Source organism: Agelaius tricolor, unplaced genomic scaffold (genome assembly GCF_023055355.1).
Source record: "Agelaius tricolor isolate 1412-34295 unplaced genomic scaffold, bAgeTri1.0.p SCAF_5, whole genome shotgun sequence".
Taxonomy (NCBI): domain Eukaryota; kingdom Metazoa; phylum Chordata; class Aves; order Passeriformes; family Icteridae; genus Agelaius; species Agelaius tricolor.
Genome location: NW_027269265.1, coordinates 55,250,621 through 55,275,840, shown reverse-complemented (window position 1 = coordinate 55,275,840; position 25,220 = coordinate 55,250,621). Strand labels below are relative to the sequence as shown.

At 41.9% G+C, this 25,220-nt stretch overlaps 2 protein-coding genes across 9 annotated transcripts in view; both read right to left on the bottom strand.

Annotated features, from left to right (window-relative positions):
* The window catches only part of SHANK2 (SH3 and multiple ankyrin repeat domains 2), a 249,330-nt gene that overhangs the window by 22,308 nt on the left and 201,802 nt on the right, over positions 1 to 25,220 (bottom strand). For 6 of the 8 annotated variants that reach the window (XM_071428342.1, XM_071428345.1, XM_071428347.1 and 3 more), the window contains 3 exons: positions 19,103 to 19,238; positions 17,303 to 17,383; positions 14,146 to 14,166 (listed from right to left, as the gene is read on the bottom strand). In XM_071428342.1, coding sequence (XP_071284443.1) covers positions 14,146 to 14,166; positions 17,303 to 17,383; positions 19,103 to 19,238 — 238 coding nt within the window. The remainder of the gene's footprint in view (positions 1 to 14,145; positions 14,167 to 17,302; positions 17,384 to 19,102; positions 19,239 to 25,220) is intronic. The other 2 variants (XM_071428343.1, XM_071428344.1) reach the window with 1 other exon arrangement.
* Positions 1,799 to 9,716, bottom strand: LOC139590608 (uncharacterized). Its single transcript, XM_071428350.1, has 3 exons — positions 7,795 to 9,716; positions 7,304 to 7,703; positions 1,799 to 2,948 (listed from the first exon to the last, which is right to left on the bottom strand). Exons 1-3 carry the CDS (start codon positions 7,870 to 7,872, stop codon positions 2,089 to 2,091), a joined length of 1,338 nt encoding a protein of 445 aa, XP_071284451.1. The 5' UTR covers positions 7,873 to 9,716; the 3' UTR covers positions 1,799 to 2,088.

The window sequence follows — 25,220 nt, the reverse complement described above, 5'->3', positions numbered from 1 at the left end:
ACAGCTAGCCCCACTCAGACTCACCCCAGAGAGAGAAGACGTGTTGGGCCAAACCTCCACTCGCCTGTGCCTTGAGCTGTTTGTCTCCACAGCACCAGAGTGCAAACCCCTCCTGCATCCGAACCACACATTCCAAATATACTCCTACTTGAATAATTTGTCAGGCTCACTAATTAGCTCTCCTCCCAGTCTCCTTGTGAGCTCAAATACTCTACAGCATGCATTCCTTCATACCAACAAGAGGGGAGGCTCACAAGCTCATGTTGGAAATTCTCTGATGATAACTTTACAAATAACCCTGACAAAAGAGAGAGAAAAAAGTCACAAAACGGATGCAAAAATTGGCACCTGCTGTGAGGCGTGTTGACAGAGTGGCCCAAAGAAGCCTGCCTCTAATGGGATTTTTTAAAGAAATGCAGCTGGATGAAGGTCAAAAGGAAGGAGTGTGGGAAAAGCCTACACTGGAGGTTGGCCATGCAAGCTGCATTTCCTCCTTGAACCAGTTGTTAAGCAGAGTACAGCCACAAGCACACACGCACACACACTTTTACAGGAGAAGTTTGTGGCTGGCTGGTAGAGTAAAAACTCTGATCTGCCTTGCCCTGAATAACCTCTGCCTCACTGGAAGACAGGGAAGAAGAGTCTACGTCTCACTGGCCAAAGAGCATGGCTCGGTTGTAGTCACAGAAGAGGATTTTTAAGCCTACGATTATTCCCTGGCATTTTCCATAGAAACTGCTCTGCACCTTCCCGAGAAGTCGCAACGGCGTGTTGAGAGTCAAACACAGGAGCCATGCTACACCTGTGAGAACCTGTCCCCACTGCTCCAGGGCCTCCTGGGAGCAGCATCCTTCCGGAGAACTGTCAGGGATACCACATGTAAAAGCCAGTCTGATGCCTCTGCATGCATATAGCAATTTGAGTGCCACTATATTAAATTCCCCCGAGAGAGGCAGCACCAACAGATATAAAGTAATTTATTGCCAAAGTGCATTTCCATCTGCCCTGTTGGGTTACCAATGGGACCCGTGCCCTGCTCAGGGTGCCAGCCCTCAGGAAATTGGATGGCCTAAAGGCACAGAAAATAGTTGTGTTTTATCAAGATGCAGGTCTCGTCTCTGATGAAAAGCTCTTAAATCACAGACAGAGTAGCACAGTACCCAACAGCATGTCATGACTTTTACATTCTCAAGAGGTCTGGCTGCTAGGCAAGTTGCTTTTTTCATTTTTTTTTCTTTTTCTTTAATAATTAATATCTGTGATAATTACAGGGGACAGTCTCTCCTCCTAATAGATTTGTTGCAGGAGATGGCTCTTATCCCCGTAGAACACATTGCTTAGTGACTCCTGTTCCGAATACCCAGACTCTCTCAGAGGAAAAAGTATAATGCTGCCCATCAAGCCACCAGATCCATCATCAAATGAACTTTGAAAACGAGAGTCAGGTGCCCAGATAGATCTGGTGGCACATCACTACACAGCCCCCAAAAAGAGAAATATGAGGTATGATCCTGGCAACATTACTTATTGTACGACATAGCCAAGACATGTGGATTAGCTCCACCGAGGGTCTTAGGAAGTGAGCTGGTGAGACCCACAGAGGATAAGAATGGTCATGATCCAGTACAGGCTATACCCCAACACCTCAGGCTGGCATGCCAGAAACACCAGGCAAAGACTGATCGAACACAGTTTGGGAGGCGAGTATTGCCAAGACCTCTATACTTACCACCAAGTCCTGCGTGCTTGCTCAGAGGGGGTGGGATAATGGAGAAAGAAAACTCAAAAAACAGCTGCCTCAAGAAATGACTTGTATTTGTAAGAAAAGCAATGAATGCCTGGCACAGAGTAAAAAAATGCTTGTATGAAGTTAAAGTGAAAGAACAGAGGCAAATGTTCTTCAAATACCAGCAGCACACATCGTTAACAGTGCAAATATAAACTACAAAATGTTAGACTAATCTAGTCAGCCAGAATACAATGTTAGCCAATGTAGGAAATGGTTGAACTCTGCCACCGATGGCCTTATGGCTAAGAATTAAAAGGACAGGCACATTAAAAAAAACCTCTAAAAATCCTATGGAGTGGTTATTTTTTCTTCCCTCCCCCTTTTGCCTGGCGTGGAGGCATGGGCAGCGAGGCCCTCTCGGTTATGGCTCTCTGCAGCCGGCCACTGCGACAAGGCAGGGTGGCCTGCGGCGGGTCGCGAGAGTCGCTCGTCCCTTCGGCCCCTGGTAAGCACACAGTGGAGGATGCCACTGCGTCCTCACCAGTCCATGTCGAGGCACACGTCAACTCGACATGGGGGGTGGCTCTTTGGGAGATGCGCGTTTCGAGGACCTGTGTCCTCGGCTGCTTGAGGAAAGCTAAAATCTCTGACAGGTAGTTATGGATGGCTCTTGTGGAGGTAGCCACAATGCCCAGCTGCAGCTCCATACGGCCCATGGACTGGGACATGAGACCCATGGACTGTGCATGCTCCCTCTTGATATTTTCCAGCAGCTGCACAATCCTACTGTTGGTTTCCATCAACAGCTTCTCTCCCTCTGTTAGCTGGGGCTGCCCTCTCCAACCCCGATCCCTAGGGACAGGCTCAACACCGCAGCGCTCTTCATTCATCTCATCATTTCCCTCCTCCTCAGGAGAGTCACTTTCAAACTGAGGAGTCCTACTGAGTGACTGATCCCCGGGAGACTGTATGTCCATGGTGCACTCTGGAGTCCGCGCCGGCGTTTGAAATCCCTCAAAATCCTCCCCAACGTTGCTGTGCGTTTCAGACGAGGACAGCGGCCACTGCCAGCTCTCTGTGGTCCTGGCTGGCGAGTCTTCGTCAGAGGCAGGCACCGAGGATTCCTGTTCTTCGGCCGGCGTGGACAGCGAGCTCCCTCGGTGATGGCTGGCTTGCCCCGAGGATCCAGGAACCTCCCCATCTTGCTCCCCAGTGACATCTGGCAATCAAATAGAGGAGCAACAACCACTGTATCTGAGGCCAGGCAGATGGAGGTATCTACATGCATTGGACAACACATAGAAATAAGCCAGTTGGGAAGCCAGAGTGTATGTGTTTGGGCAAACGGAAGGGCGGACTAAAGTTTAGTGACTGCATTGGGCACGTGGCAATTGGCGTCATTAAGCACTTTTGGTCTCAGTGCACACTGTCCTGTACCCAGAACACACACAGCCCTGCTGCATCCCAAGGCAGGAGCTACCAAATTCCCCTCAGTGTGACTGTGACAGGAAATGTCAGTGAACCTAGCGAGAAGCTCACCTATGCACTGCAGTGGTGTCAGTCAGAAATCCCTGGGACGAGCTCAGGGCCAAGGGTCCAATTGAGCTTCCTGGGGTGCCAGATGTGCTCCACCACTGGCTGAGGGCAGCCCTTTGTTGCTCTGAAGCACTGCTGGCTATCTTCACTTTTGTCCGACGTCTCACGTCACCCCACCCAAAATCTCTCCCAAATAACTGCTGCAGCGCGACGGTGGCCGTCCGTGGGATTATCCCGTGAGCAATGCCCTCCCCAACATTTGCCAGGTTCTCCTTGCTCTCTTCTCCAAACAGTAGGAAATGCTATCTGAGGGCATTGCTCACCGGGATCTCTTTGTCTCCTGCAAATGAACTGAGTTTTTACCCTCCCCTGGCTACCTCTTCCCTTGCCTGAGGGTGCGTGGTGGAAATCTGGGTGCAAATGCTTCCCCATGGCAACTCTAGAGAAAAATACCCTCCCAAAGAGCAGGAAAGGCTCAGGATTTTGCACCCACAGGAATCACCAGCTCACAATGGAGTGTGATCTGCCCAGCTCTGTCCTGTACCTCTCTGCATTACGTGAGGCTGTGGCCAGGACTCTGTACACTTTCTGTTACTTCAGATAAAAAAATGAGTCCACTTCTTTTTTTTTTTTAATTTTTTTTGAGGGGAGCCAATTTGGTCATGAGAAATCACCCTAGGGCAGTGTGGCTGAAGGAGGCAGCCCAAAGCCCAAACCCAAAGCCCTGCATTCCCCACGCTCAGGCAAGGGACAGCTGAAGAAGCACTGCTCTCGGTAGGGTTGTGACCCAACCAGGCTGCTGCTGGTCACACCACAGTGGCCTGAGTGCCAGATCAGTGCTGTGCCTACTCTCTGGCATCCCAGCCTTGAAAAAAGCTTTTTGGGTTTTTTTTTTAAGGATTAATTTCTGCTTTTTGAAATACTGCTCTTCAGACCTCAGTGGAAGCTGTAAGCTTATATCTGCAAGGTGATGCTGAGGTCATGTTAAACCATGCTTTTGGTTCTGTTTATGAATCGGGGCAGGGTTTTGTTTGATTTTTTTAAAATTATTTTATGTGAAATATAATGAAAAGAAAAGCTTTTTCTGACAGACCCAAGGATCCCTCCTGCTTTATCTCAATCCCTGTCCACCACAGTGTGGTACTCATTATTTCTACACCCATGTGCCTGCAATATTATGGTGCTCTAAAAGGGATTCTGTGTGACTTCATTGAATGATGACTTTTAAGTGCTAAAATAATGGATATTATTCGTGCATTTAGCATATTCACTACTTCAAAGTATTCACATTCAAAGTATTCATATTCTCTCTGCGTCTGGCTGGACTGTCCAGTTGCATGTTTTATGGAAAGTGAGGATGAAATTGTATTTGTAAAAAGGCATGAGCTCCTTATGGAAATGAATTCTAGGGACAAACTGTCATGCAATCATTGGCTCTTCCACTCCATGGAGGTTTGAAAGGGACTATATATCACCCTAACTATGAACTGCTTCTTCCTTGGCAATTCTTCCCCTGCTTTGTCTAATACAGCCATAGCTGCATTCCTTCATTAGCAAAGCTCTCTTAACAACTACGGTGTAGGATCATGAAATGATTTCTCAGCATTTTCCTATTTGAGTACACATGAAAAAAAAAAAAAAGAACAAAAAAACAGGGGACCTAATTTTACCACACAAAGCAAACACACACTTCAATTAAAGTCTATGGAATTGGAGTGAGGTAAGGGATCATAAATACTCATTCTGGTAGAGCCACTGGTCATACTGAATGTCTTGGCATTTCTTTTGACATGTCAACAGAAAATTCCACATATTTAAAAACCCCATTTAGCTGGCAAGTGTTCTAAACAGAGCCCACCTAACAACTGGTAAGTAGTAGAACCAAACTATACTGGAAGTCAAAAACAGAAGCAAAATGAAATCAAAAACCTCCAAACTCCACACTGATTTATGAATACTTCTGTAAATGGTATCACTGTCTAATTTGTTCAGACTCAGGGGGACCAGAACAACTTTGTTATTTGTGCATGTCTACGCATTTGCCAGAGGCTTGTAAAGAAAAATTCCTCTGAAAAATCTCAATAATAAATTTTTGCAAAATTCCTTATGTCCTATGAAATGTTACCACTTGCCATTCTCCCAGTCAGTCTTTTCAGCCTTTCAGAGCTGAAAGAACAGCATCTGGCAATCGGTGACCAATGACACAAATGACAAAAAAGCAAAGAGTCTGTGAAAACCCCTGGGCAGAAGGTTAATTGCGGAAACTCTTGGCGAATACTTCTGAATAATGAATACATGCACAGGCTTTAGGTTAGGTTGGTAAACTTGGCTGGCAATGAGAAGGAGGAACAACCATCACTGTTATTATTTGTAACAAGGTGTTCAGCATCTCTCAGCAACTCCGGTTTCTGGAAGCTTTGGGAAGCATTGCCATGGGCATGGGGAACCGAGGGTGTGTTACAGGCATGGCCTTCCACAAACTTTCCTTCACTAAGGAGCAATCATGGGAAAATTGCCAGGAGGCCACTGGCTGACACCACCTGGAACATGTGAGTCTGCCCAAGAAATCCATTCCTTGGTAACCAAAAGTCACCCTGAATTCTGGGTGGATCTTGGTCAGGTTGGTTACACCAGTGCCTAGGCTGGGGCTGTGGGAGAGTACTGCCAGGCACAGCAGGGGTACTGCAAAACTGGGTTCAGCCAGAAACCATCCTTATGTTTGAACAGCTGACAGAGTGACCTCAGCTAACTGCCTTTAACTCCTTAGAAAAGGGGCCACTTCCAAAAAGAGAGAAAGAGAGAGGCCACTACAACTGTGAAGTCAAAATTGGCCATGGATCAAAACATGCACCAACATGGCTGACCTCACCTTGTTAATTTGCTTTAAAAAAAAAAAGAAGTCTCTTTCTTTTCAAGCTTTAAATAGAGTGGGTACAAAGAAGCACAGCTGGCTTCCTTGGGTGTGGAGCAAAGGGAAGAGGTCAGATTCCCTGATCTTTCTAGCAGTTTCCACCTGACACACCATTCCTACATGCAGCATTTTGCTCACAGAGATAGATATGACTTACAGGCAAAATAGGTCACTTCTGTCTTGTACAGGTATCTTTATACCAAGTGATAGCAGCCATCAGACCTGCAGCCTCCAAGGTTCACGTTCCTAACCTCATGTCCCTTGCTTTGCTGGGGCAGGACTTCCATCTCCATCCTTAAATGGCTGAGGAAGGGACTCAGGGAGGAGCATGCAAATGTGCTAAAGGGAGCAGAAACATCTGGAAGCCAGCAACCCACTGCACTTCAGCTTTAGTGTTTGATCACTGTGGGTACTATGCAGCTATTTCCAAAAGCCCCCTGGGATTCACACGTTTCTGAAGGCTGTTTTTTGTTTTACCTCAGTGACTCTGCTGTGTTTAAGGGAAAAAAAAGATCTGCTATTGAGGGGGTCCATGCAATAGGAACTCCACCAAAGTCCTGGCTATCTCCCTTTCTCCCCTGTTGGATAGGTTCTCAGTTTCTGCAGAGGAGCAGGATCTGCCAGACAGATTCTCTGTTCCTGCTGCCTATCCAGGTGATTCCCCTGGGCTGACACAGAGCCTGGTCTGACGTGGTGGATCAGCAGGTGCTCCTGGAGCCCACAGGAGAGCTGCTCCAGGTGTGCCTGCAGGGGAGAGCTGTGGTTTGCCCCATCCTGCCCTGAGCATGCTGATCAAAGCCAAGTTTATTCCAGCCTTTAGGTACATGAATATGTCCATTATTTTCGAGCACTGCTATTCCGTGCTATTCCTCGCACAACAACGTTCATCACCACTGAGAGTCCTTCGTGTTGGTCATTAGGCATTTTGAGGATTGTAGCAATTACTGGGTTGAGATACACAGAGAATTACTGAGTGGTTGATTCAGCTGCAGGGGTAGAGGACTGAGACAGAGGCCAAGAACAGAGCAGGGCTTTGGATATACACAAACTTTAGAGACATCAGAAGTATTTCTTTAACTTTTGGTCACTGAAGAACATTTGAGATTTATGCCTGTGTTGTGCCTTACCTGCCACTTGGACTGGCAGCTGATCCCTCCCCTGAGATGTGCTGCTCTTTAAGAAGCCCTCCTTTTGAAATCCCACCATTCCTGTTTCACCTCTGCTACCGGATCGTTGCCTTTTCTTTCCATTATCTTTCCTTTTCAGACTGCCCACCAGCGGAGCTGCACGGGAGGGCTGGGGCAGGCACGGTCTCTTCCTGCTGACAGACAGGTGGGTGGAGATGTCCCTTGGCCACAACAAGAGGGCCAGGAGCCCAACAACAGCGGGAACACAGCGGGGGAGCTTCCCGGGCCCTGCCTCTGCTGCTCTGGACCTGGGCCTCTGTCTGTATCTCATCATCCCTCCTGGGGTGGGTGCATTTCTCAAACTGCTTAGGTACCAAGGTGATAGGTGCCTTGTAAATACCTAAGATAGATACAGACAGAAACTGTACCAGGCGCATTATGCAACACTTCAGACAATGCCAATGGCACCTCAGTGCTGTAGGATCACCCACCTGGTCCAGCATCTGCAGGCAAATACTGGGCACATGCATTTTTCCTTTGGAAAAGTGATGGGAACACAGGACATTCATTCTTCCTTGGTGGCAACAGGTTTGGGCACGCAGCCCTTAGTGTCAGGCACTGCACATGCAAGGGTTTTGTTCCATCGCCTCCCCTAAATACGAGTTTGCAGGTTTAGTTTAATTTCCTTCGCTGGCCAATAAAGTTTGCTTCCTTGTCAATAATCTGCAAAAACGGGTTACAGGAGCTGCACCAAAACTAAAGGGGTGGTCTTCACATGTGCCTATTTGAAATGCCTTTTAAATACAGCTGTGGTGTTGCTTTCATCTTATGGATTAATTTTTTTATCCCAATTTCTTTTATTTTTAACTACAAGTAGCTTGTTTTTAGCATGAAGACCAGGAGTGATTATGCATATAATTAAGTTTCCATGTCTGAGGGGAAAAAAAAAAAAGCAGCATTTAAATCAAGTAGGTGCAATTATTTGCACTGCATTCCTTTTAGGTTTTTGGCACTTCCCATATATATGCCAAAGGCCTTGCCCTGCTTAATTTGTAAAAGAATAGCTGGGAAGTAACTGGATAAAAACTTCAGGGGGAATGTCTGTGGGTGAGAGATCTACTAAACGACAATTTGGGCAAACAGTGGGTCTGGGTTCTGGGCAAGGTTTTCTAAGAAGCAGATGAACAAAAATTCTGGACCACCTTCCCAATGCTAATGGGCAGGTGAGAACCTACTGATTTCAAAAGAGAGCTTGCTCAGGGCACAGGAGTTCATCTGATAAAGTTGCTTGGCACAGAAGCAATTTCACCTGACAGTGTCCCTGGGGGAAAAACAGGTGACTCATGTTTGGTTAAAATGGTTAAAAATGGATCTGTGCCCGCTGAGAACAAATGGCTTTCTTTTCAGCTCTTCAAACAGGATCAGATGTGTAAAAATTCATCAAAGACCAAAAGAAGGTAAAGTATAACAAGGCCTTCAACACACCACCGAGCATTTAAAGACTAGCCTTAGCTGAAGCATGGATTCAGAGCAAGAACATTAAAGGTAAAGTTCTAAATCCAAATTAGTTGTTTATGATCAAAATTAGAGGGAAGAAACAACAAGTTCAGCCTACAGTTATGTCCCGTAAATATATAGTTAAAAATATACAGAAATGGAATGACCTGAGTTTTCATGTGGACAATTAGGCTAATCCTCATCAATCTGCCACCACTATATTTGAATCTGGAATTACCTTTTTCCAGCCCCGCCCCAAATTAACAATTTGCAGGATTGTGCTTGAATCACAATGCCCAAAGCACACATTTACCATACTGCAAACAACAGGCAGAGAATATTATTTTAGCAGTCAGCATAATGAGGAAATAATAAAAGCGCTTTGCAATACAGTCAAACACAAAAGGCACTTGAAACACTTTCCTTCTATGAAAATTAACTAAAAATAATTGTCTGTTCTCTGGGATACTGTAAATTCTATAAAGTACTCTAAAATAAAATAAAATAATAAAATATACAAAATAAATCAATAAAACATAAAAACTTTAGCTACTAAAATTAATCATTTAACATTGAGTATCTATAAATACCATTACATGATTTATGAAAATGCTTTGTAGGTATTCACAGTAAAGAGCTCTCAAAACTTTCTCGAAGGAAAGCCTTATTTGTGTTTCTAGGGCTGAAAATAGCTTCACATTATTACACAAGTCACATTTACACATTATAACCACACCATCAAAAGTAATTTTTAAGGAAGGCAGAAAACGGATATGTTCAAATTCTTTCTAGAGATATAATTTTCAAGTACCAGCTCTTTAACAGCATGTTCATTATTAAGGAAATAATGATACAGGCATTTAAAATACACCTGCAATGCTGAAGCCTTGCAATTCAGCCTACCTTGAAAGAGGAATGGTCATTGTCTAACAGTGGTTTCTGTTCAAGAACAAAAACAAAGCAGAGAATATAGTCAATACCCACTCCTACCCTGCAAGCCAGGTGGAATTTAAATGGCAATTTGATGTTCTGTTTAAGAGACAGCATTTGAAAATTTGGCCTAATCACAAAAGAAAGGCAATCAAATCAAAGAAACCAAAAATAAAGTGGAGGATCTAATACACTTACAGCATTCTCTGGTCTTACACTTAACTCTCACGCTTCCACACCGAAGGGAAAAACCAAACAAACTATGAGGAATTATCTAAAACAATTTATTTTTAATTAGATTAGAAATTAATTAACATGGGTATGTGAACATTTGAAGGAAAAAGAAAAAAAAAATAGCAGCAAAGGGAGTTTTGAGATGAGGGAGATAAGTCCTTCATCTCCCTGGCTCCTGAAAAAGAGAGAGAACACATTAAAAGTGCTGAAAGAGTTTTCCACTGCCCTAAGTGTGCCATATTGGGAAACACATGCAATTTTAACTGTTCCTCAAGCCCTCATGATTTTGAATATGTGCTTAGATATTAAATTGATAATATCTGAGCATAGTCACACTCACATAAACCAACGTATTTAATGTGTCTCTTCGCAAATGCTACAAACCCCACATTTTCTGCAACACTTACAATTCCTTTTCCAACTTCTTTTGTACCATTGTCTTGTTTGGCTGATGCAGAAAGGTTTTGAAAACCTTTTCAATTACAGTCTTACAGTCCTGCAGTAAAGAAAAACAAGTATCATGACAGGGCACTACATCCTCAAGAACAAGCTGATAAATTCAAAATAATAACAGTGTAGATGAGAACACTCCTACAGACTCAAGCAGCCTCTACTCAGGATTCCCAGTGTTTCCAAAATGTTAAAGCATCTCATGAAAGGTAAATCCTGGACTGAAGAAGTCTTTAGTACCAGGAGTTACCTGTTAAGCTTGGATTCTGTGGCACAAATTGCTAATCAGCACATTGCCAAGCTATGTTTCATGGAATACACAGGTTTAGCATTGTTCCCTTTTTGAAACATACAATTTTCAATACTTTGCTTTCACAAAGTGTTTTACAAGTACTTCCATTAGAGCCATGGTCCTAATCCTACACTTACACTGCTGTGGACTCTCCAAGTTACACTACAAGCCATAAAATCTGCAGCCTTGCTGCACCAACCACAAATGGGGCTGGCATTTCTTCACACACACTTGACAAATTCCACCCAGAGTCACTGCTTTCTGCTTGAGATAAATGACAACCCGATGACAACCTCTTCCTCATTACTACACTGCCACTTCATTAGAATTTCAAATATGTAATGTGAATCAATTACTTACAAGGGATAACCTTCAAGAATTCTTCATGAAGCCTGATGCCTTTTGCTCTCATCTTCTGAAACAGTGTCTGGCGAAGATCTGAAAACCTTCTTCCTACAGAGAAGTACTGCAGGTGCTGGGAGCTACCTCAGGAGCTGCTGTGGTGAGTGCTGTAAAAGTTGCTTTGGTGGTATTCCCATTGTTCCCTGCAGACAAATCTCCATCATCAACTCCACCACAGTGAAATAAAGAGAGTGAGTTTTGAACCCAGACGACTTTGGGAATGGTCTCTTCAAACAGAACAGAACACTGTGAGCTAATCCACTGCTTGGCATTCATTTATATGTATTTGCTCTGCAATTTCATTGTTTCAGATGCCATTGGAAGGTACCACCTTTGAAACAATGGACAACAGGAATGGGATGAAGTGGGAATGCTTATTGCAGACAGAGCTAATAATATTTCTTTTGAATGCCATCAACTGATATTTTTCTATTCAAATGCCGGTCAGACTTGATGCCAGGCAACAATATTCTGTGTTGATGATACCACAGTTATTGTGTATCTGTGAGGTGGTGATAGAATCTAAACCCTTCAAAGGAGAAAATCCTTTATTTGTAGTTGGTACTGCAGCCCACACCAAAGCCCAAAGACCAGGACCAACACACATACTATATCAGTATATGGTATATATCAATATTTTATATTGATTACCATATCAAATCTAAGAACAAACAGCACCACCCCAGCTCACAACTGACACCCATGTGACACTGCCAGCAGATTATTTATTAATGCAGAAGGATTATTTGTCATTTCCATTTTGCTGTGGAAATTTAACCTGATCTGTTCTTCACTTTGTCCTTTCTCTTAGAGGATTTTATATTAAGCATTTTAAAATTCAACACTGTCCACTTCAGCTTTCACTGAAAATCCCAAATTAATCACTAAATCAAACCCATTTCCTAGCAGCAAAGAAAGCTGAGGAGCAGGAAACTTTTAAATCATATATCTAGACATTTACAGATCTTAGCTTATGGATGTGTTCCTTAAGGATCATATAATTTTCAAATTCTCCCTCCACAAGGAGTTATTCATAAGTCAAAACAAAAACTGAAGGAAAAGCCATTTAAAACCAAGCTCTCCACCAGCTGCATAAACTTATTATAAACAGAGTTATTTAAAGTTTTAAAATATTAATTTTAAAAGCTCTAATGATACCTATTTTCCTGTCGTGATGATGAAAATTATGACCTCAAATTTTTCCCTTAATCTTTCATTTTCAGAGTGTTTTCAAGCCTTCATTTCAATTTGCTGCAGGAATATCCTGGTTATGGTTCAGTATTAATGGAATCACATTTTAAATGCTGCCTCCAACAAATTGCTGCTACAACTCTTGGTTTACACGTTGCCATAACTTACTCATACAATGGTTCTTGGAAAACTACAAGGCATAGGAAAGAAGAAGACCTCTCCCCCATCCCAAGTATCCCACAACATCCAGAAAGTAGTATGGAAACACAACCCTTCCACACACAAATTTCAAGGTTGGAAGCTACCTCTGAGTCAGGCAACTACTGCAAGCAGAAAGTCAGTGGCACAGATGAAGTTAAATTTTAGTTGAATTCATGCTATGTAACTGCAGTAAAATGACAGAACTGCCTATGCCATGCTGCTCCAAACCTAAGGATTTTATCACCTTTTTACACACAAATACCCTACCTTCTATCCTGAGTATCAAAAAATACAGCCTATGTCCTGTCCTGCCCTGCCTTTCCCCTGCTTTCCCAATGAACCAGAACCCATCGCCAGAGATAATCAACAAGATCAGTCAGACAAGAACCACAGAAGCCATTATTGTTATCTTAATGCCTCCCTCATCTCTGACCCAGAAAACTGAATTCGTGGTTGACAGAAGACTCTACACAACAACACAAAGATTTTTTTATATGCTGCCCAAACATATTTTTCAGTAGCAATGTGGTTTATTCTGTCATAATCTCTGAACAGAGAATGGCAAATATCCCTAGCTGGAACCTCTGCTAACCACCTGAAAGGAGGTCAGGAAAGAGCAGGAAAATAAAGAGTGGAAAATAACCCAATTCCATCCTATTAAATGTCAGAAAGGAAAAGCTTCCCTGCTGAGAGAAGACACTGCCTACAGCCTAGATTTCCTTTCCATGACACTGAACCTCATCCAAGAGCAGGACACAGCCTGTTTTTCACCAGCTACCACCCAGGGGCTCAGGGAAGTGGGAGACTCTTCCTTGGGCCAGGCTCCATGAGAAGGTGGAAATGAGCAGCACCTGCTCAGGAGAGCTCACAATGTAGGGAAGCAAAATGACGTACAGGAGCATGGAAAAAGTACAGCTCAACACAAACAAACTCTCTATACACAAAAATACATTCATGAAAACTATTAAAATAGCAGTGCTATTTCTACCTGCCCCCCTGCCTCGCCTTCAGTGCTGGGATGACTGCTCAGTGCTGGGATCTAGGGAAGGTGGGTCTTTGGGAGACATTTCAAGGAGAAGGTGGTAGGTGGCCTCATGAATCAGTCCAGGGAGGGCACTCCATGCATACAGGACAGCGTGGAAGATGTTCTACCAGACAGAGCAGCATTTCTGAGGGTGAGAAGCTCAGGTGTGGTGTGCAAGATCCCTGATTCCAGACACAGTGTGGGCGTGGGAGCACGTGTGGCCGTTCGGGACACGAGCGGGGTCGCTAATGTGGGACTGCACTGGGGGGTCACTGGCCACTGATTCTCTGTGGCTGCCACTCAGCACAGGAACTGTGAGGAGATGAGATGGAAGGGGTTGGAGAAGAGTTGGGTACAGAGAAGGAAAAAAAAGGCAAGGTGAAGGAAAGGAGACAAAAGGAAGAAATGCAGGGGATATTTTCGAATGTGGTCTTCTGTTTGAGTTTCTTAAGTGTGTTTGCAATTTATTAACTAAATAACTAAAAAAACATATACAATAATTAATGTACATTTGACACCATAAAATAAACTGGACCATATGCCAACATTTACATTGTTATTATCCTTCACTATGGAAAGGTGAGAAACAGGTTAAACAAGAGACAAAATGCTTCCCCTTACCCTTCTTCTTCCGTACTGAAGCTTGGAAATAGAAAGGGAAGGAACTGTGAATCAATTCTGAAGGTAATTTTTTATATGCTAAATCCTCGTCTGTCATTTTGAGTGCAAACATTATCCTTCCCTCTAAGATGTCAGTCTCTCCCTGCTCACCTCTGCTAAACAGGTATCTCTCAACCCACAGTAGATAAAATCTGCTTTTGCCAAGCTGTTTATCAGGATTTATGAGGAATTTCTCCCCTGCAGTTATTAGGGATACATGCAGAATTTTTTTTTCTAAGTTCTTTTTTAAAAGCAGTAATTGGGGCAACTTATTGATACCAGGGCTCTCAAACTATGACAACATCAGGCATTCCCAAATCTTTGCAGATTGAAATGGAAAGGAATCATTAGCACACTGCCATCTTTTGGATTAATTAATTTGAAAGAGAACAGCTCAGATGGTCTGCTCTTTATTGTGAAGAACAGAATAGCTCAAATCATGTCAATAAAACTGTAAGTAGGGTCCAGAGCCAGACAAAGGAAGTGACTCTAATGACTGCAAGATGGATAATTTAAAAAAAAATGTTTACCTTAGCTAGAAGATATTACAAAACTATGCATTCTAAGGGAAAACAAATGGGGATTTTCTATTTACATTTTTCTTCTGCTACATAACAAGGGACATTCAATAAAATTAAAGGCATCACATTCAAAACCAATAAAAAGGAAATACATCTGTACACAGCACATAATTAGCCCGTGGGATTCTTTGTCACGAGACATTATTGAGACCACGAGCTTCTCCAGCTCAGGAAAAAGGGTTACACATAGGTATTGATGAGAACATCCACAGTGCTCATTTATAGGTTCTTCCTATTTGCTTTGCACATATATGGCATGAAAGGAATGCTCATTCATTAAAGAGTTTAATGGCTATAAAAATGTGGGTGTTCTCATAGCTCTCACAGATGTCCAATATATACACAAATACATAGAGGGGTATATAAATTATAGATAAATACACACATACAAGCTGTGTTTTATGTCAGGAGACAACTTCTAACTGATGATAGGGAGAACACTTTCCCTGTGGAAGCTTGTTCAGTTGCTGTGCAATTTAAGAATTCTTGTCCCTTCTGATAATAGCCCTTTTCCAGGACAAATATGAAAATAGGTGGACTACAGATGTTCTTTGGAACAGCAGTCACATTGTTTGCTAAGGTGGCAAATGTTCAGAGTGTCACAGAAGTGGCATTTACAGACTTTTTTGGGAAGAAAGCAAATTTCTGCCACCACTACAGCTTTCCCAGGGCACAAACACCTCTGGAACATGGTGCAGGACTATTTCTCAGAACAGAAAACTCCTGCCACTGCAATGTCCGCCCCATCTGGATCAAGGCATAAATGGGAAATGTGCTTAAAAATGGAAATTTGTCCCCTGGCTGCTTGTTAAAGGAGTTGCAGTGGTTTCTGCCACTTGGTGAGGACAAACAGCAGAGCAAGAGCCACAGCTTGAGCAGGGGGGTGGGAAAGCTAAAATATGATGGTCTCCACTGGGGACATTACTATTAACAAGCTATTCTCCTCTAGGAAAATGCTGCTTCTGCTTTAAGATCAATATCTCCTGTGGAGGATTGAAAAGCCAGAGAAATAGAAGAATATCCTCAGCTTGAAAGCAATTGGCAGAAGAGGATAACAAAGGGGCAAAAATGGTGCTAAGTATTGCTGTCCCCTTGGGAAAGGTGGTTGATAAACCAGCAAAGTTTTACAAACCCTCAGCACTCCATGAAAGAAAAGCAAATGAAAAACACCCAGACCCACAAAGTGTGCTCCAGAAACAATATTTTACATTTTAATCCTGGAAGAAAAACGATGGAGCATTCACGAGCTGATGATACCTTGAGTTAAGCTCCTAAACTTCCTTGTACATAAACCCCGAATTTTCTGAGACTTGCTGGAGCTAAATAATCAGACTGGGGTGGTTTTTTTGGGTCTTCATTTGGTTGTTAGACCATAGAGAAGACACTACCTACTTCAGCACCACTTTGCTGGGAGACTTCCCATTGGAGTTACATGACTTGACTCACTAAAGGAAGGATGGGGTCCATCTGCCCCAAAAAGCCACTGACTTACAGGGGAAAAAAAGGGGCCACAAGGCTTTGATTCCTTCCAGTTGGCCTTCAAATGAGTCCATGTCAGGAAAACCCCAAGATCATAAAATTAAGTATCTAATTGTAGAATTACATGGAAAAATGGTTTTATTGTGTGGATTATTGTCATCTATGACTCTGCAGTGAGGGATGTGGTTTGGTTTTATACCCATTTCTCACTTGCTAAACACACTCTTTTACTGTTATAGCCACATAGAAATATGCACTGGGCTTTCCTCATTTTATATATGATTTATTCGTATTTCCATGTCTTAGTCTAGCTGCAGAAATTCTACCTTTTAGTGACCTAACAGATTAAAACCAGGAAGAAAAGGACAATTACCTTCCTCATTTCTAGAAAATGAATACAAATTCCTGAAGAATTATGCATATCTAGAATGTGGATGATCAAGCAAAGGAATCTACAACCACATTTCTCAAAACTAGCAAATAAAAGACTGAATGCTCAATAATTTTTATTACCAATAGTGAGAGGAATTAAGTTTATATCATGCACAGAAGTCAAAGTGATATCATAATATGCACTTTTTCAGATCAAATGAAACAAGTTCAAGTTGAAGCTGCTTTAACACTGTCAGCTTTTAATAACAGCTTCTGGCAGCTTACCTTTATCCACTAATGAGAGGCCACAGAAATTTAAAATAAAACAATATTAGATGAACTGAAAATTTAGAAAGCAAAGCTAACAAAACATGATACAGCATTATTTTCTTTTTTTTTTTCTTTTCTTTTTTCTTTTCTTTTTTGGTAGAGGTGCCAAACTTTGATGATGCATAAAATGTATCAACATTCCCTTGCGCAGCAGTAAAGGCACAAGTCTCCACAAAAAATCATTCATGCGAGTCATGCACATTTTGAACTCTCCAAAGATGCAGCATTCTTAAAACCTCCTCTGCTCTAGACACTGTACACAGTGCAGCTCCCTTCATCAATTTCACACAGAGACATATAGATAGATATTTACATCTCCACCAAGCCAGCATGCTTGCCAAAAAACACTTTCTTACCAAGCTCTTCAAGCTCTGAGGTCATGGACTTAGAGCGCAGGGTCAGTGCAGTGGTTGGAGCTCGCTTAGGAGGTGGTGGGGCTGTGCATGGGACAGAAAAACACACAGGTGTCAGCCAAAACACACCCTCTGGAAGCCCTGTGCTCACAGCCACAGTTCCATAGCCATTTAAAAGAATAAGCTCCATGAAATAAGGCGAGAATAAATACCTACATGTGGAGGAAAAAGCCCTGAGATGCTTTTCATGGACTGAATTTCTCCACTGTTTCTGGCTCTAGCGTAGGTTGCTTGACACATCCGCAAGCTTTTATGTAACAGGATACATAGAAACATTTAAAGCTAAATAACTGTGCACTTCTGTTTCCCAGCAGGAAAAGGGCTTTCTAGAGAAAGGACCTCGCAGCAGTGGTGCCCCTTCTGAGAAATATGTAGGGCTAAAAACCTCCTGGGTACCAGCCAATCTCTGGCAGATTAATTTAATCATTGAAGAAACAGTTCAATCTGAGAAATACAGGAAAGAACATTCAAATGGATCTGAATTGTTAAGGTGAATCTAAGGGAAACGGGTGATCCTCAGAATATATAAGGTCTTAAAATATCCAGGCAATAATCTAGCACAGAAGCTACCATTTGTGCTTTAGTATCCTGGTAACAAATATTTCTGGTGGTCAGAGAAGATCATCTCATTCCAACCCCTCTGGCACAGGCAGTGGCACCTTCCACTGTCCCAGGTTGCTCAAAGTCCCATCCATCCTGGCCCTGGACACTTCCAGGAGTGGGGCAGCCACAGCTTCTCTGGGCACCCTGTGCCAGGCCTCACCACCCCCACAGCAAAGAATTTCCCACTAATATTTGGCCTAAACCTGCTGCCTTTCAGTTTAAAACATTGCCTCTTGTCCTGTCACTACATTTAAGGTCAATATGATACATACCAAAAGGCAGAGGCAAGAAGGTTTAAAATGTGCAAACAGTATTTCCATCAAGCCAAAAATAATGCAGGACCATGCTGGGACATGATTTAGTTTATTACAGCCTTTCTCTTTAATTATTACTATTTTTAATAAGCAGTGGAGGTGAAGAACACTTCCAGCACAGAGAGAGAGTTTTGATTTCATGGAGCAGGGGGGATGCTGCAGTGCCAGCTCCTCACCTGCCCCGTGCTGAAGAGCCAGGTGTGTGTGAGTGAGAACTCAGGGCACTGTGGGAGCAACAGGAACTTTCAGCAACGTGCTGCAGCTGCAAGGAGCACCAGTGAGCAGCAGCAATCTTTCCTGCTTAATGATAATTATCAGGGCCTAATGACTTCCCAGCATAGCTGAGAAACCAAACTCTGGGGCATCTAAGGTGAAGGAAACAGTGTAAATTCCTTTTTTGTTTCCCTTTTTTTTTTTTTTTTGGGTGAATTTTTCATGGTGGTTTTTTTGGATGGGTGTGTGAGAAACGCTGCTAAACTACCCCTATTTCAAGTACATTTGAAATTAATAAAAGATCATCTCTTCTTAGTGCTTTTCCTCTCTCACTACTGCCAGAAATTTTAGTACAAGATCCTCAAACATATACATGTGAAAAACTCATAAAGATTAATGCCAAGCATGATGAGAGAATATTGCTCTTTTGGCCACACGTTAATGTCCAACCCAACAGAATTAAATCACTCCAAATTAAACAAGAACAGGACATTTCAAATTTGAGAAGCAAAGTCTAATAAATCGGAATTTAGAAAACAGCAATTTCATGCCCATACTTGGTTTTCTGTGAAGGAAGAGCAGAAGAGTCCATTAGGAAGAGAGAAAAATGTACCTTTCTTCCTTGCTGTGTCATCTGGATCAAGATTCCTGGTTACTGTGACAACCTTCAGCACGAGGTGATTGCCCCCCTGTCGAATCATGTTCACCACCTGCCTGTGGCCAACTTTCACTACATTCTCATTATTAACCTGCACAGAAAGGAAGGAGTCTTTTAGATCAAAATGCAGAAAATTTTTGTTTATTATTTTTGTAAAAAGAATGTGGAAGGAACAGATAGAAACAGAATTTCTAGTTACTGTCTTTTAATGAAAATATGTATTTAAGGAACAGTGCACAGCTGACACGATGACCAGAAAACAAAAAAAGCTACTCCTTTGGGAAATGCACATGTAAATAAATTCAATGTAAATAAATTCAACCAAATCCTACCCTTTACATATTTTATTTACAATTACTAGAATTTTCCTTCTGCAAGTTTCCGAAAGGATCTCCTGTTCTGGAAGCAAAGGCAACAGGGCCATAGGAGGCCCAAAGAGTGTCCATGGAAAAAGAAGAGTTAAATGCATGAAGAGTTAAATACATGAAGCCCTGAGCAGTTACTGTGATCATGCCAATTAAACTTCAAACTGCACTACAACATTTAGCTTAGGGGAAAAAAAAAATAATAAAATATATATATATATATGTATATATGTACTCTCAGTAATTTCTAGTGCTAAATCATCCTTTTTGCTGGGTTTGTCTTTCCATAATATCAATTAATAGACATAGAAGAAAGCAGAGGCATAAAAACTGTAAATAAGCACAGCTAGAAGTAATTTATTTATTCATTCAATCTATAAGGAGTCACTGAAAGTTATCTGAAATTTGAATGATGACAACATCTAAGACTGAAGTGCTGCCTGTGCTATTTGAACATAAAAGATATTGAGGAATGGAGGAAGAGCTGCTGCCAGGATACATGCTGGGAAGTTGATCTCTCTCCAAAATTCCACTGACTCAGTAATATTTCACTGAGATCACTCAATGCCTCCCAAAATGAACAGTCATTTCCAAAGTAAGTGTTTTTAGCCTCCTCTATTTATTCTGACAGGCTGGGCACCTCACACTCTGAAGGATTTACAGTTCAGAGCAGAGTCTCTCATTAAATATTATTGCTGTTTAGCAGAACAAACAGCACGGGCCGCCCCACTCCAACCTGAAATCATTTCTCATCCATTGTCTGGAAGGAAAACCTTCCCTTTTTTCAGGCTTCAGCTGAGCCAAAATGCATTTTAATGAAGCAGTGCATTGGTAAACCATCTTTTCAGCAGAGTGCTGCAGTGGGGAGCCTCCAGGACGAGCTGTGTGCTCTGTGCCTGAGCTCAGGGTGCTTTTGGAGATGCTTTTTTGGTTCCAGGCACTGTGACGTAGGTGGAACACATGCTGAACATCCAGACCTGTTGAGCAGGCAAAGACGAAGTTCTCTCATTCTGTAGGTGGAGGGTATAAAAGAATATTGATTTAAATAGGACTCTTGCTGGTTTGCTTTATTTTACACCTCCTTAGCATCTGGTATTTAATTCCAAGAGATATTTATTTAGCTGGACCAATGGCATCTAAATTTAATCTAAAATACTGAAGCGAAAAGCGTTATCCATTTACTTCTGAATTCCTTCCAGTATTAAAGCCTCAAACAGGTAATTCTTTTTCACAGGAAAAAAAAAAATCAAAAATCATGTAATTAAGAATTATGGAATGCATCCACTCTATTTTTACTGGAATTAAATTTCAAGCTTGGAAGCCAGTAAGGATTACCATGTAATCCCTAATGCTGTCAAAAAATAGAGCCCACCAAATAAATCAAAAGTCAATATTAATCAAACACATGTACACTTCACTAGTGTAAAGTGATAAATGTGTAATATGATAAACAGCTTATGCAGCATCCCATCTGTTCCCATCATTCTGTGCAATGATATTTAACATTTAGAGCAGGAGCAAATATATACAACACATTTTTTTAAAGCTGCCTCAGAAACAGAACCTGTAAATGACTGTTTATAGCAGCTTTGTTGAAAAGGCACAGTTACAAAAGCTGGGACTGAAAAGATTGATCTGAAAATAAATATAATAAAAATATTGATAGGAGAGCTGGAGGTTCTTTAACTCAGACTCCTACGGAAATACTAGAGAACAAAAGAATCATGGAACCAGCAGAGCAGAACCTCATCTTCACAGTCTTTAGCACCTCAGGGGGTAAAACTGGAGCATGATTACAAAGTAATAACTTGGGAAGTGTCAATAGGCTGTAAGTGACATTATTTCTGTTACCCTTCTTCAATATTTCATCCAGAAGCCAAATGTCTGCAGGAAGGGTTGTTAAGCAGTGAGCCACCAGAGTTCAAGCAGGTTTGTCTGACAGTTTTAGTTTGATTTATTCTGCAAACTTTTCCAGGTGTGAGTAATTTGAGGCAAATCTCTCTCCACTTCCATTTCAAGCTTTGGCAAGGGGGAGTTTGTAAACCAGTAAAGCAGGGATCTATTCCAACTGTGCCAATTCATGTCATAATCACCTGTGTTCTCTGTATTAAATGTAATCCCACTCTGGAAAACACTCAAAAACTACTTTTTGTTATAGTAGCTAGGTGTTCGGAAGGAAGCTCTAGAAACAAAGAGTAAAGTTGTTTTGCAGGCACAAATTTGTGTCTTTCCCTCTTCTTCAACCCAATCTTTCTGCATATTTTCTGCAATCTTTCACTGCAAAACCTGAGGTTCTTATTTTCCTTCTACAATTCCACAAAACGTTTTTCTGCCATGTCCTTCGTAAATAAGTGAAAATAGATAATAGAAATAGACACATGAGGAGGCTGGGTCTATGCTACATCAATGAAATCTGGTCATGCAAGAAACAAAATATAAGGAAAACTGTCTTTTGGCACAACTCACAATTTCAACAACTCTCCTCTCTCCTCTCTGGACTCTTGGGAAAAGCCTCAGAATTCTGTATTTTTGAAAATCATCCTTTATTATCATCTGATTACTGGGCAGTGGGATGGAAATTACTTTGAGAGAATTAATTGATGAAGTAATATGATCTCATGAATGTCTTTAAAAATAGTCTAAACAGGCTGGATAACTTTTATCCCCCTGAAATGCATTTATGCAATAGATTGAAAAATAATATAATAAAATGTAATATAATATACTATTATACTACTATATATTCTAATAGAATGTAATGGGATGGGATAGAATAGAATAGAATAGAATACCTGCACACTGTAAGCTGGCAGATGCATGAGCTAGAACACATACACCTGAGCAGCCTTCCTGTAGGAAGGTGCAAAAGGAAAAAAATAACCACTACCAGAGAAAGAGATTTTTGCAGACTTTGTTCTATTAATTAAAAAAAAAAGATAAAAAAAATTTCTCAATTTCTTCAATCATCCTAATCCTTCCATTACCAAAGCATTCCCTCAGTGGAAAAGGCAGTCAATCATTTTTAACAGCAATTAAGTAGGCAGAACTCCATCATTATGCTTGGGATGCCCATTGCAGAATGGCTGAAGTTGGGAATCACATCCTCCCAGAAGAAGCTTCTCAGAAGCTCTTCCTTATCCACTGAACTACTTGGAAAAAAAACCCCAACAAACCCCCAAACCCGTTACACACACTTACAACCCCCTGCCTACACACTTTTTAAAATTCACCCTTTTTGATAAATATTTCACACACACAAACCCAATCACAATTTGTACCAGCGGAAATAAATAGCTCCCAAGTGATTTTGCAGGCTCAAACGATGCTTCTGCATTTCAAGTAACCACAGAGCTGTGCACGTGGCACTGCCTGTCAGCAGCCAGTAAGAGTTTCCCATCTGGAGACTCAAATGTGAGAGGAAGAAAGACACAGTGACCCAGAGACTTTTGGGGAAGTTATTTGTGCTCTCAGTGTACCCACAGTGCCAACCCAGGGGTCACCCGCTGAAAACCAGCGAGGGCTTGTGGTGTTTGTGGCCATACTGGGATGGGCTGGAGCAGCATTTAGCACAAACCACCACAAATGTCCCAGATTTGCACCTGACAAGCATATTTAGTGTCAAAAACTCTATTATTTGATCCTCTAAATTCATTCTAAAGCTGGATTTAACGGGCTCATGGACAGCACAAGGGTACATACTGAATCCAGAAAGGTTTCTGTGAAAGTAAATTTGAACAAATTCTGTTGGCAGCAAACTTCTTATTGAGCATCCCAGGAAAGGCCTGAATGCAAAAATAACCACAGATCCAAAGGAGGAGGCAAGTTAAAAAGGTCCAAAGCCAAAAGATGCTTTGGTGTAATGACATTTTATGTGCTTACAAAATGCACTTCACCACAAATGATATCAAGATTCGCTGTCTCAAAAAGCTAGCACATGATTTTAACCTGTGTCTTAGATTAAAATAGAAAGTAATAATATGATATATAAATTAGTCCCATAATTGAAATTAATATGTGAATTTGTCTCTGCAAACCCACTTATTCCCATCCCACCACAAAAGCTTAAATACAAAGAAGCAAATGGCTTCAGTCCACCAGACTCCAACTATTCATTTATTTCAACAGTTTCTGAAACAGGCCTTGAAGAGTCTCTGGAAAATTCCTGAAGATTTTCTAATACAAATGGGAAGTTTGTTTACATTCTGATCTCCCACATAAAACATCACTGATTCCCACGGGTGTTTGACCATATCCCATTTAATCTACTTTGGTGTAAAAGATGCTTCAGAGGCTTCATGCACTCTGTTGATCTAAAGGGTGCTTTAAAAAGAAATAAAAAACAACAAAAAGCTTCACAGAAGCAGGGATACAAGGATGTGGAAATTCCAGCTGACATCTTGCATTAATGATGTTTTTGCAGTAATCCACTTGCTCATAGATTTGCCTGCCCTGGTTGGCCTTACTGCATGGGATGATGTCAAGAAGAAGCCAGGGAGCATGGGATTGGACTAGGTGATCAAAGGAGGCAACTTCCCACCTGAATCCTGTCATTTATGGAGTTTCTCCAGAAGAAGAAACATTAAAAGGAAGTATTTGACAGCCTTTCAGAAAAAAAAGTACATATGAATTAAGGGAAAAACATCAAAATCATTCGTAGCCTTGCTTCAGTATAAATGTCCAATATTGGGGCACACGAGCAAGATATAAGATGCCTGAAAGAAAACACCCTGTGGAGAGACAATGTGCTGCAGTTCTGGATTCCATCCTGTCACCACCTTTGCCCCTGCTGGCACAGGGGGAATCTTGTGCCTTCCCTGCCGCAGCTCCCGTGGCAAAGGGAGATGGCACTGCCTGGTGCTTGCTCTGGGCGAGGGCAGCAGGACAGGCTGGAGCCTGCTGGAGCCTGGGATCTGCAGGGCTGCTCCAGCCAGGCAAAGCCTTTGCCCTGGGCTGATCCAGCAGTGGCAGAAACGTTGCTGAGGGATGTGGTCTCTGCCTGGAGACAGCAGAGCTGTCGAGGAAGGGCTCAGCCACTTCGTCCCCACGAGTCGCACCAAAGCTGCAGTTGTGCTCAGGAACATCTATTTCTGAGAGACACTGAAAGGAAGAGGCATCTCAGAGCATAAACTCCAGACTCCTTGGTTGTCATGGCAACTGCATCACAAAATTTGTTTCTTAACATTTAGCCAAGCTCCATCTTGGAACTTCTCAGTTTTCCTGTCCCTGCTATTCCTGTTAGGCCCAGAACCTCTGAGAAGAAGTGCTATTTTTTGTAATTTCTCTCCCGGGTGTAACCAGTTTGTATTATTTTTTTCCTGTGTAAAGCTACCAAAAGCATAAATAGACTTTATTTTCCCCTTACTTTCCCAGCATTCTACAAACACATGTGGGAGTAATGTCCTGCCTTGGTTAAACACATGTTTTAATAATATGACAAAGTTGAAAACTTGAATGGAGCATAACAGCTGTCAGTCCTTCAAAGACCTTGTTAATTTTTTAAAAATGTGTTTAACTTTAGTCAAACCAGCCTATAAAGATGATCATACATTCATCTGTGTTTCACCCAGCTAAGACTGGCCCCATGCCAGTGTCTGGCCTCCCTAAAGGGAAATGCACAACTTTTTTTCTTCTAGTAAGTACAAACTCACTGGATTTGTTTGGGATCAAAGCTGATACCCCAAAAAAGCAGCAGGGTTAAGGGCTGCTTT

Excerpts from the sequence above, each read along its gene's own strand:
- LOC139590608 (XM_071428350.1), bottom strand. The coding sequence starts at position 7,872 with ATGAATGTCCTGTGTTCCCATCACTTTTCCAAAGGAAAAATGCATGTG. Across the intron at positions 7,704-7,794 it reads GCCTGCAGATGCTGGACCAG|GTATTTACAAGGCACCTATC; the intron begins GTGGGTGATCCT and ends TATCTATCTTAG. Across the intron at positions 2,949-7,303 it reads GCTGCCAGTCCAAGTGGCAG|ATGTCACTGGGGAGCAAGAT; the intron begins GTAAGGCACAAC and ends TTTGATTGCCAG.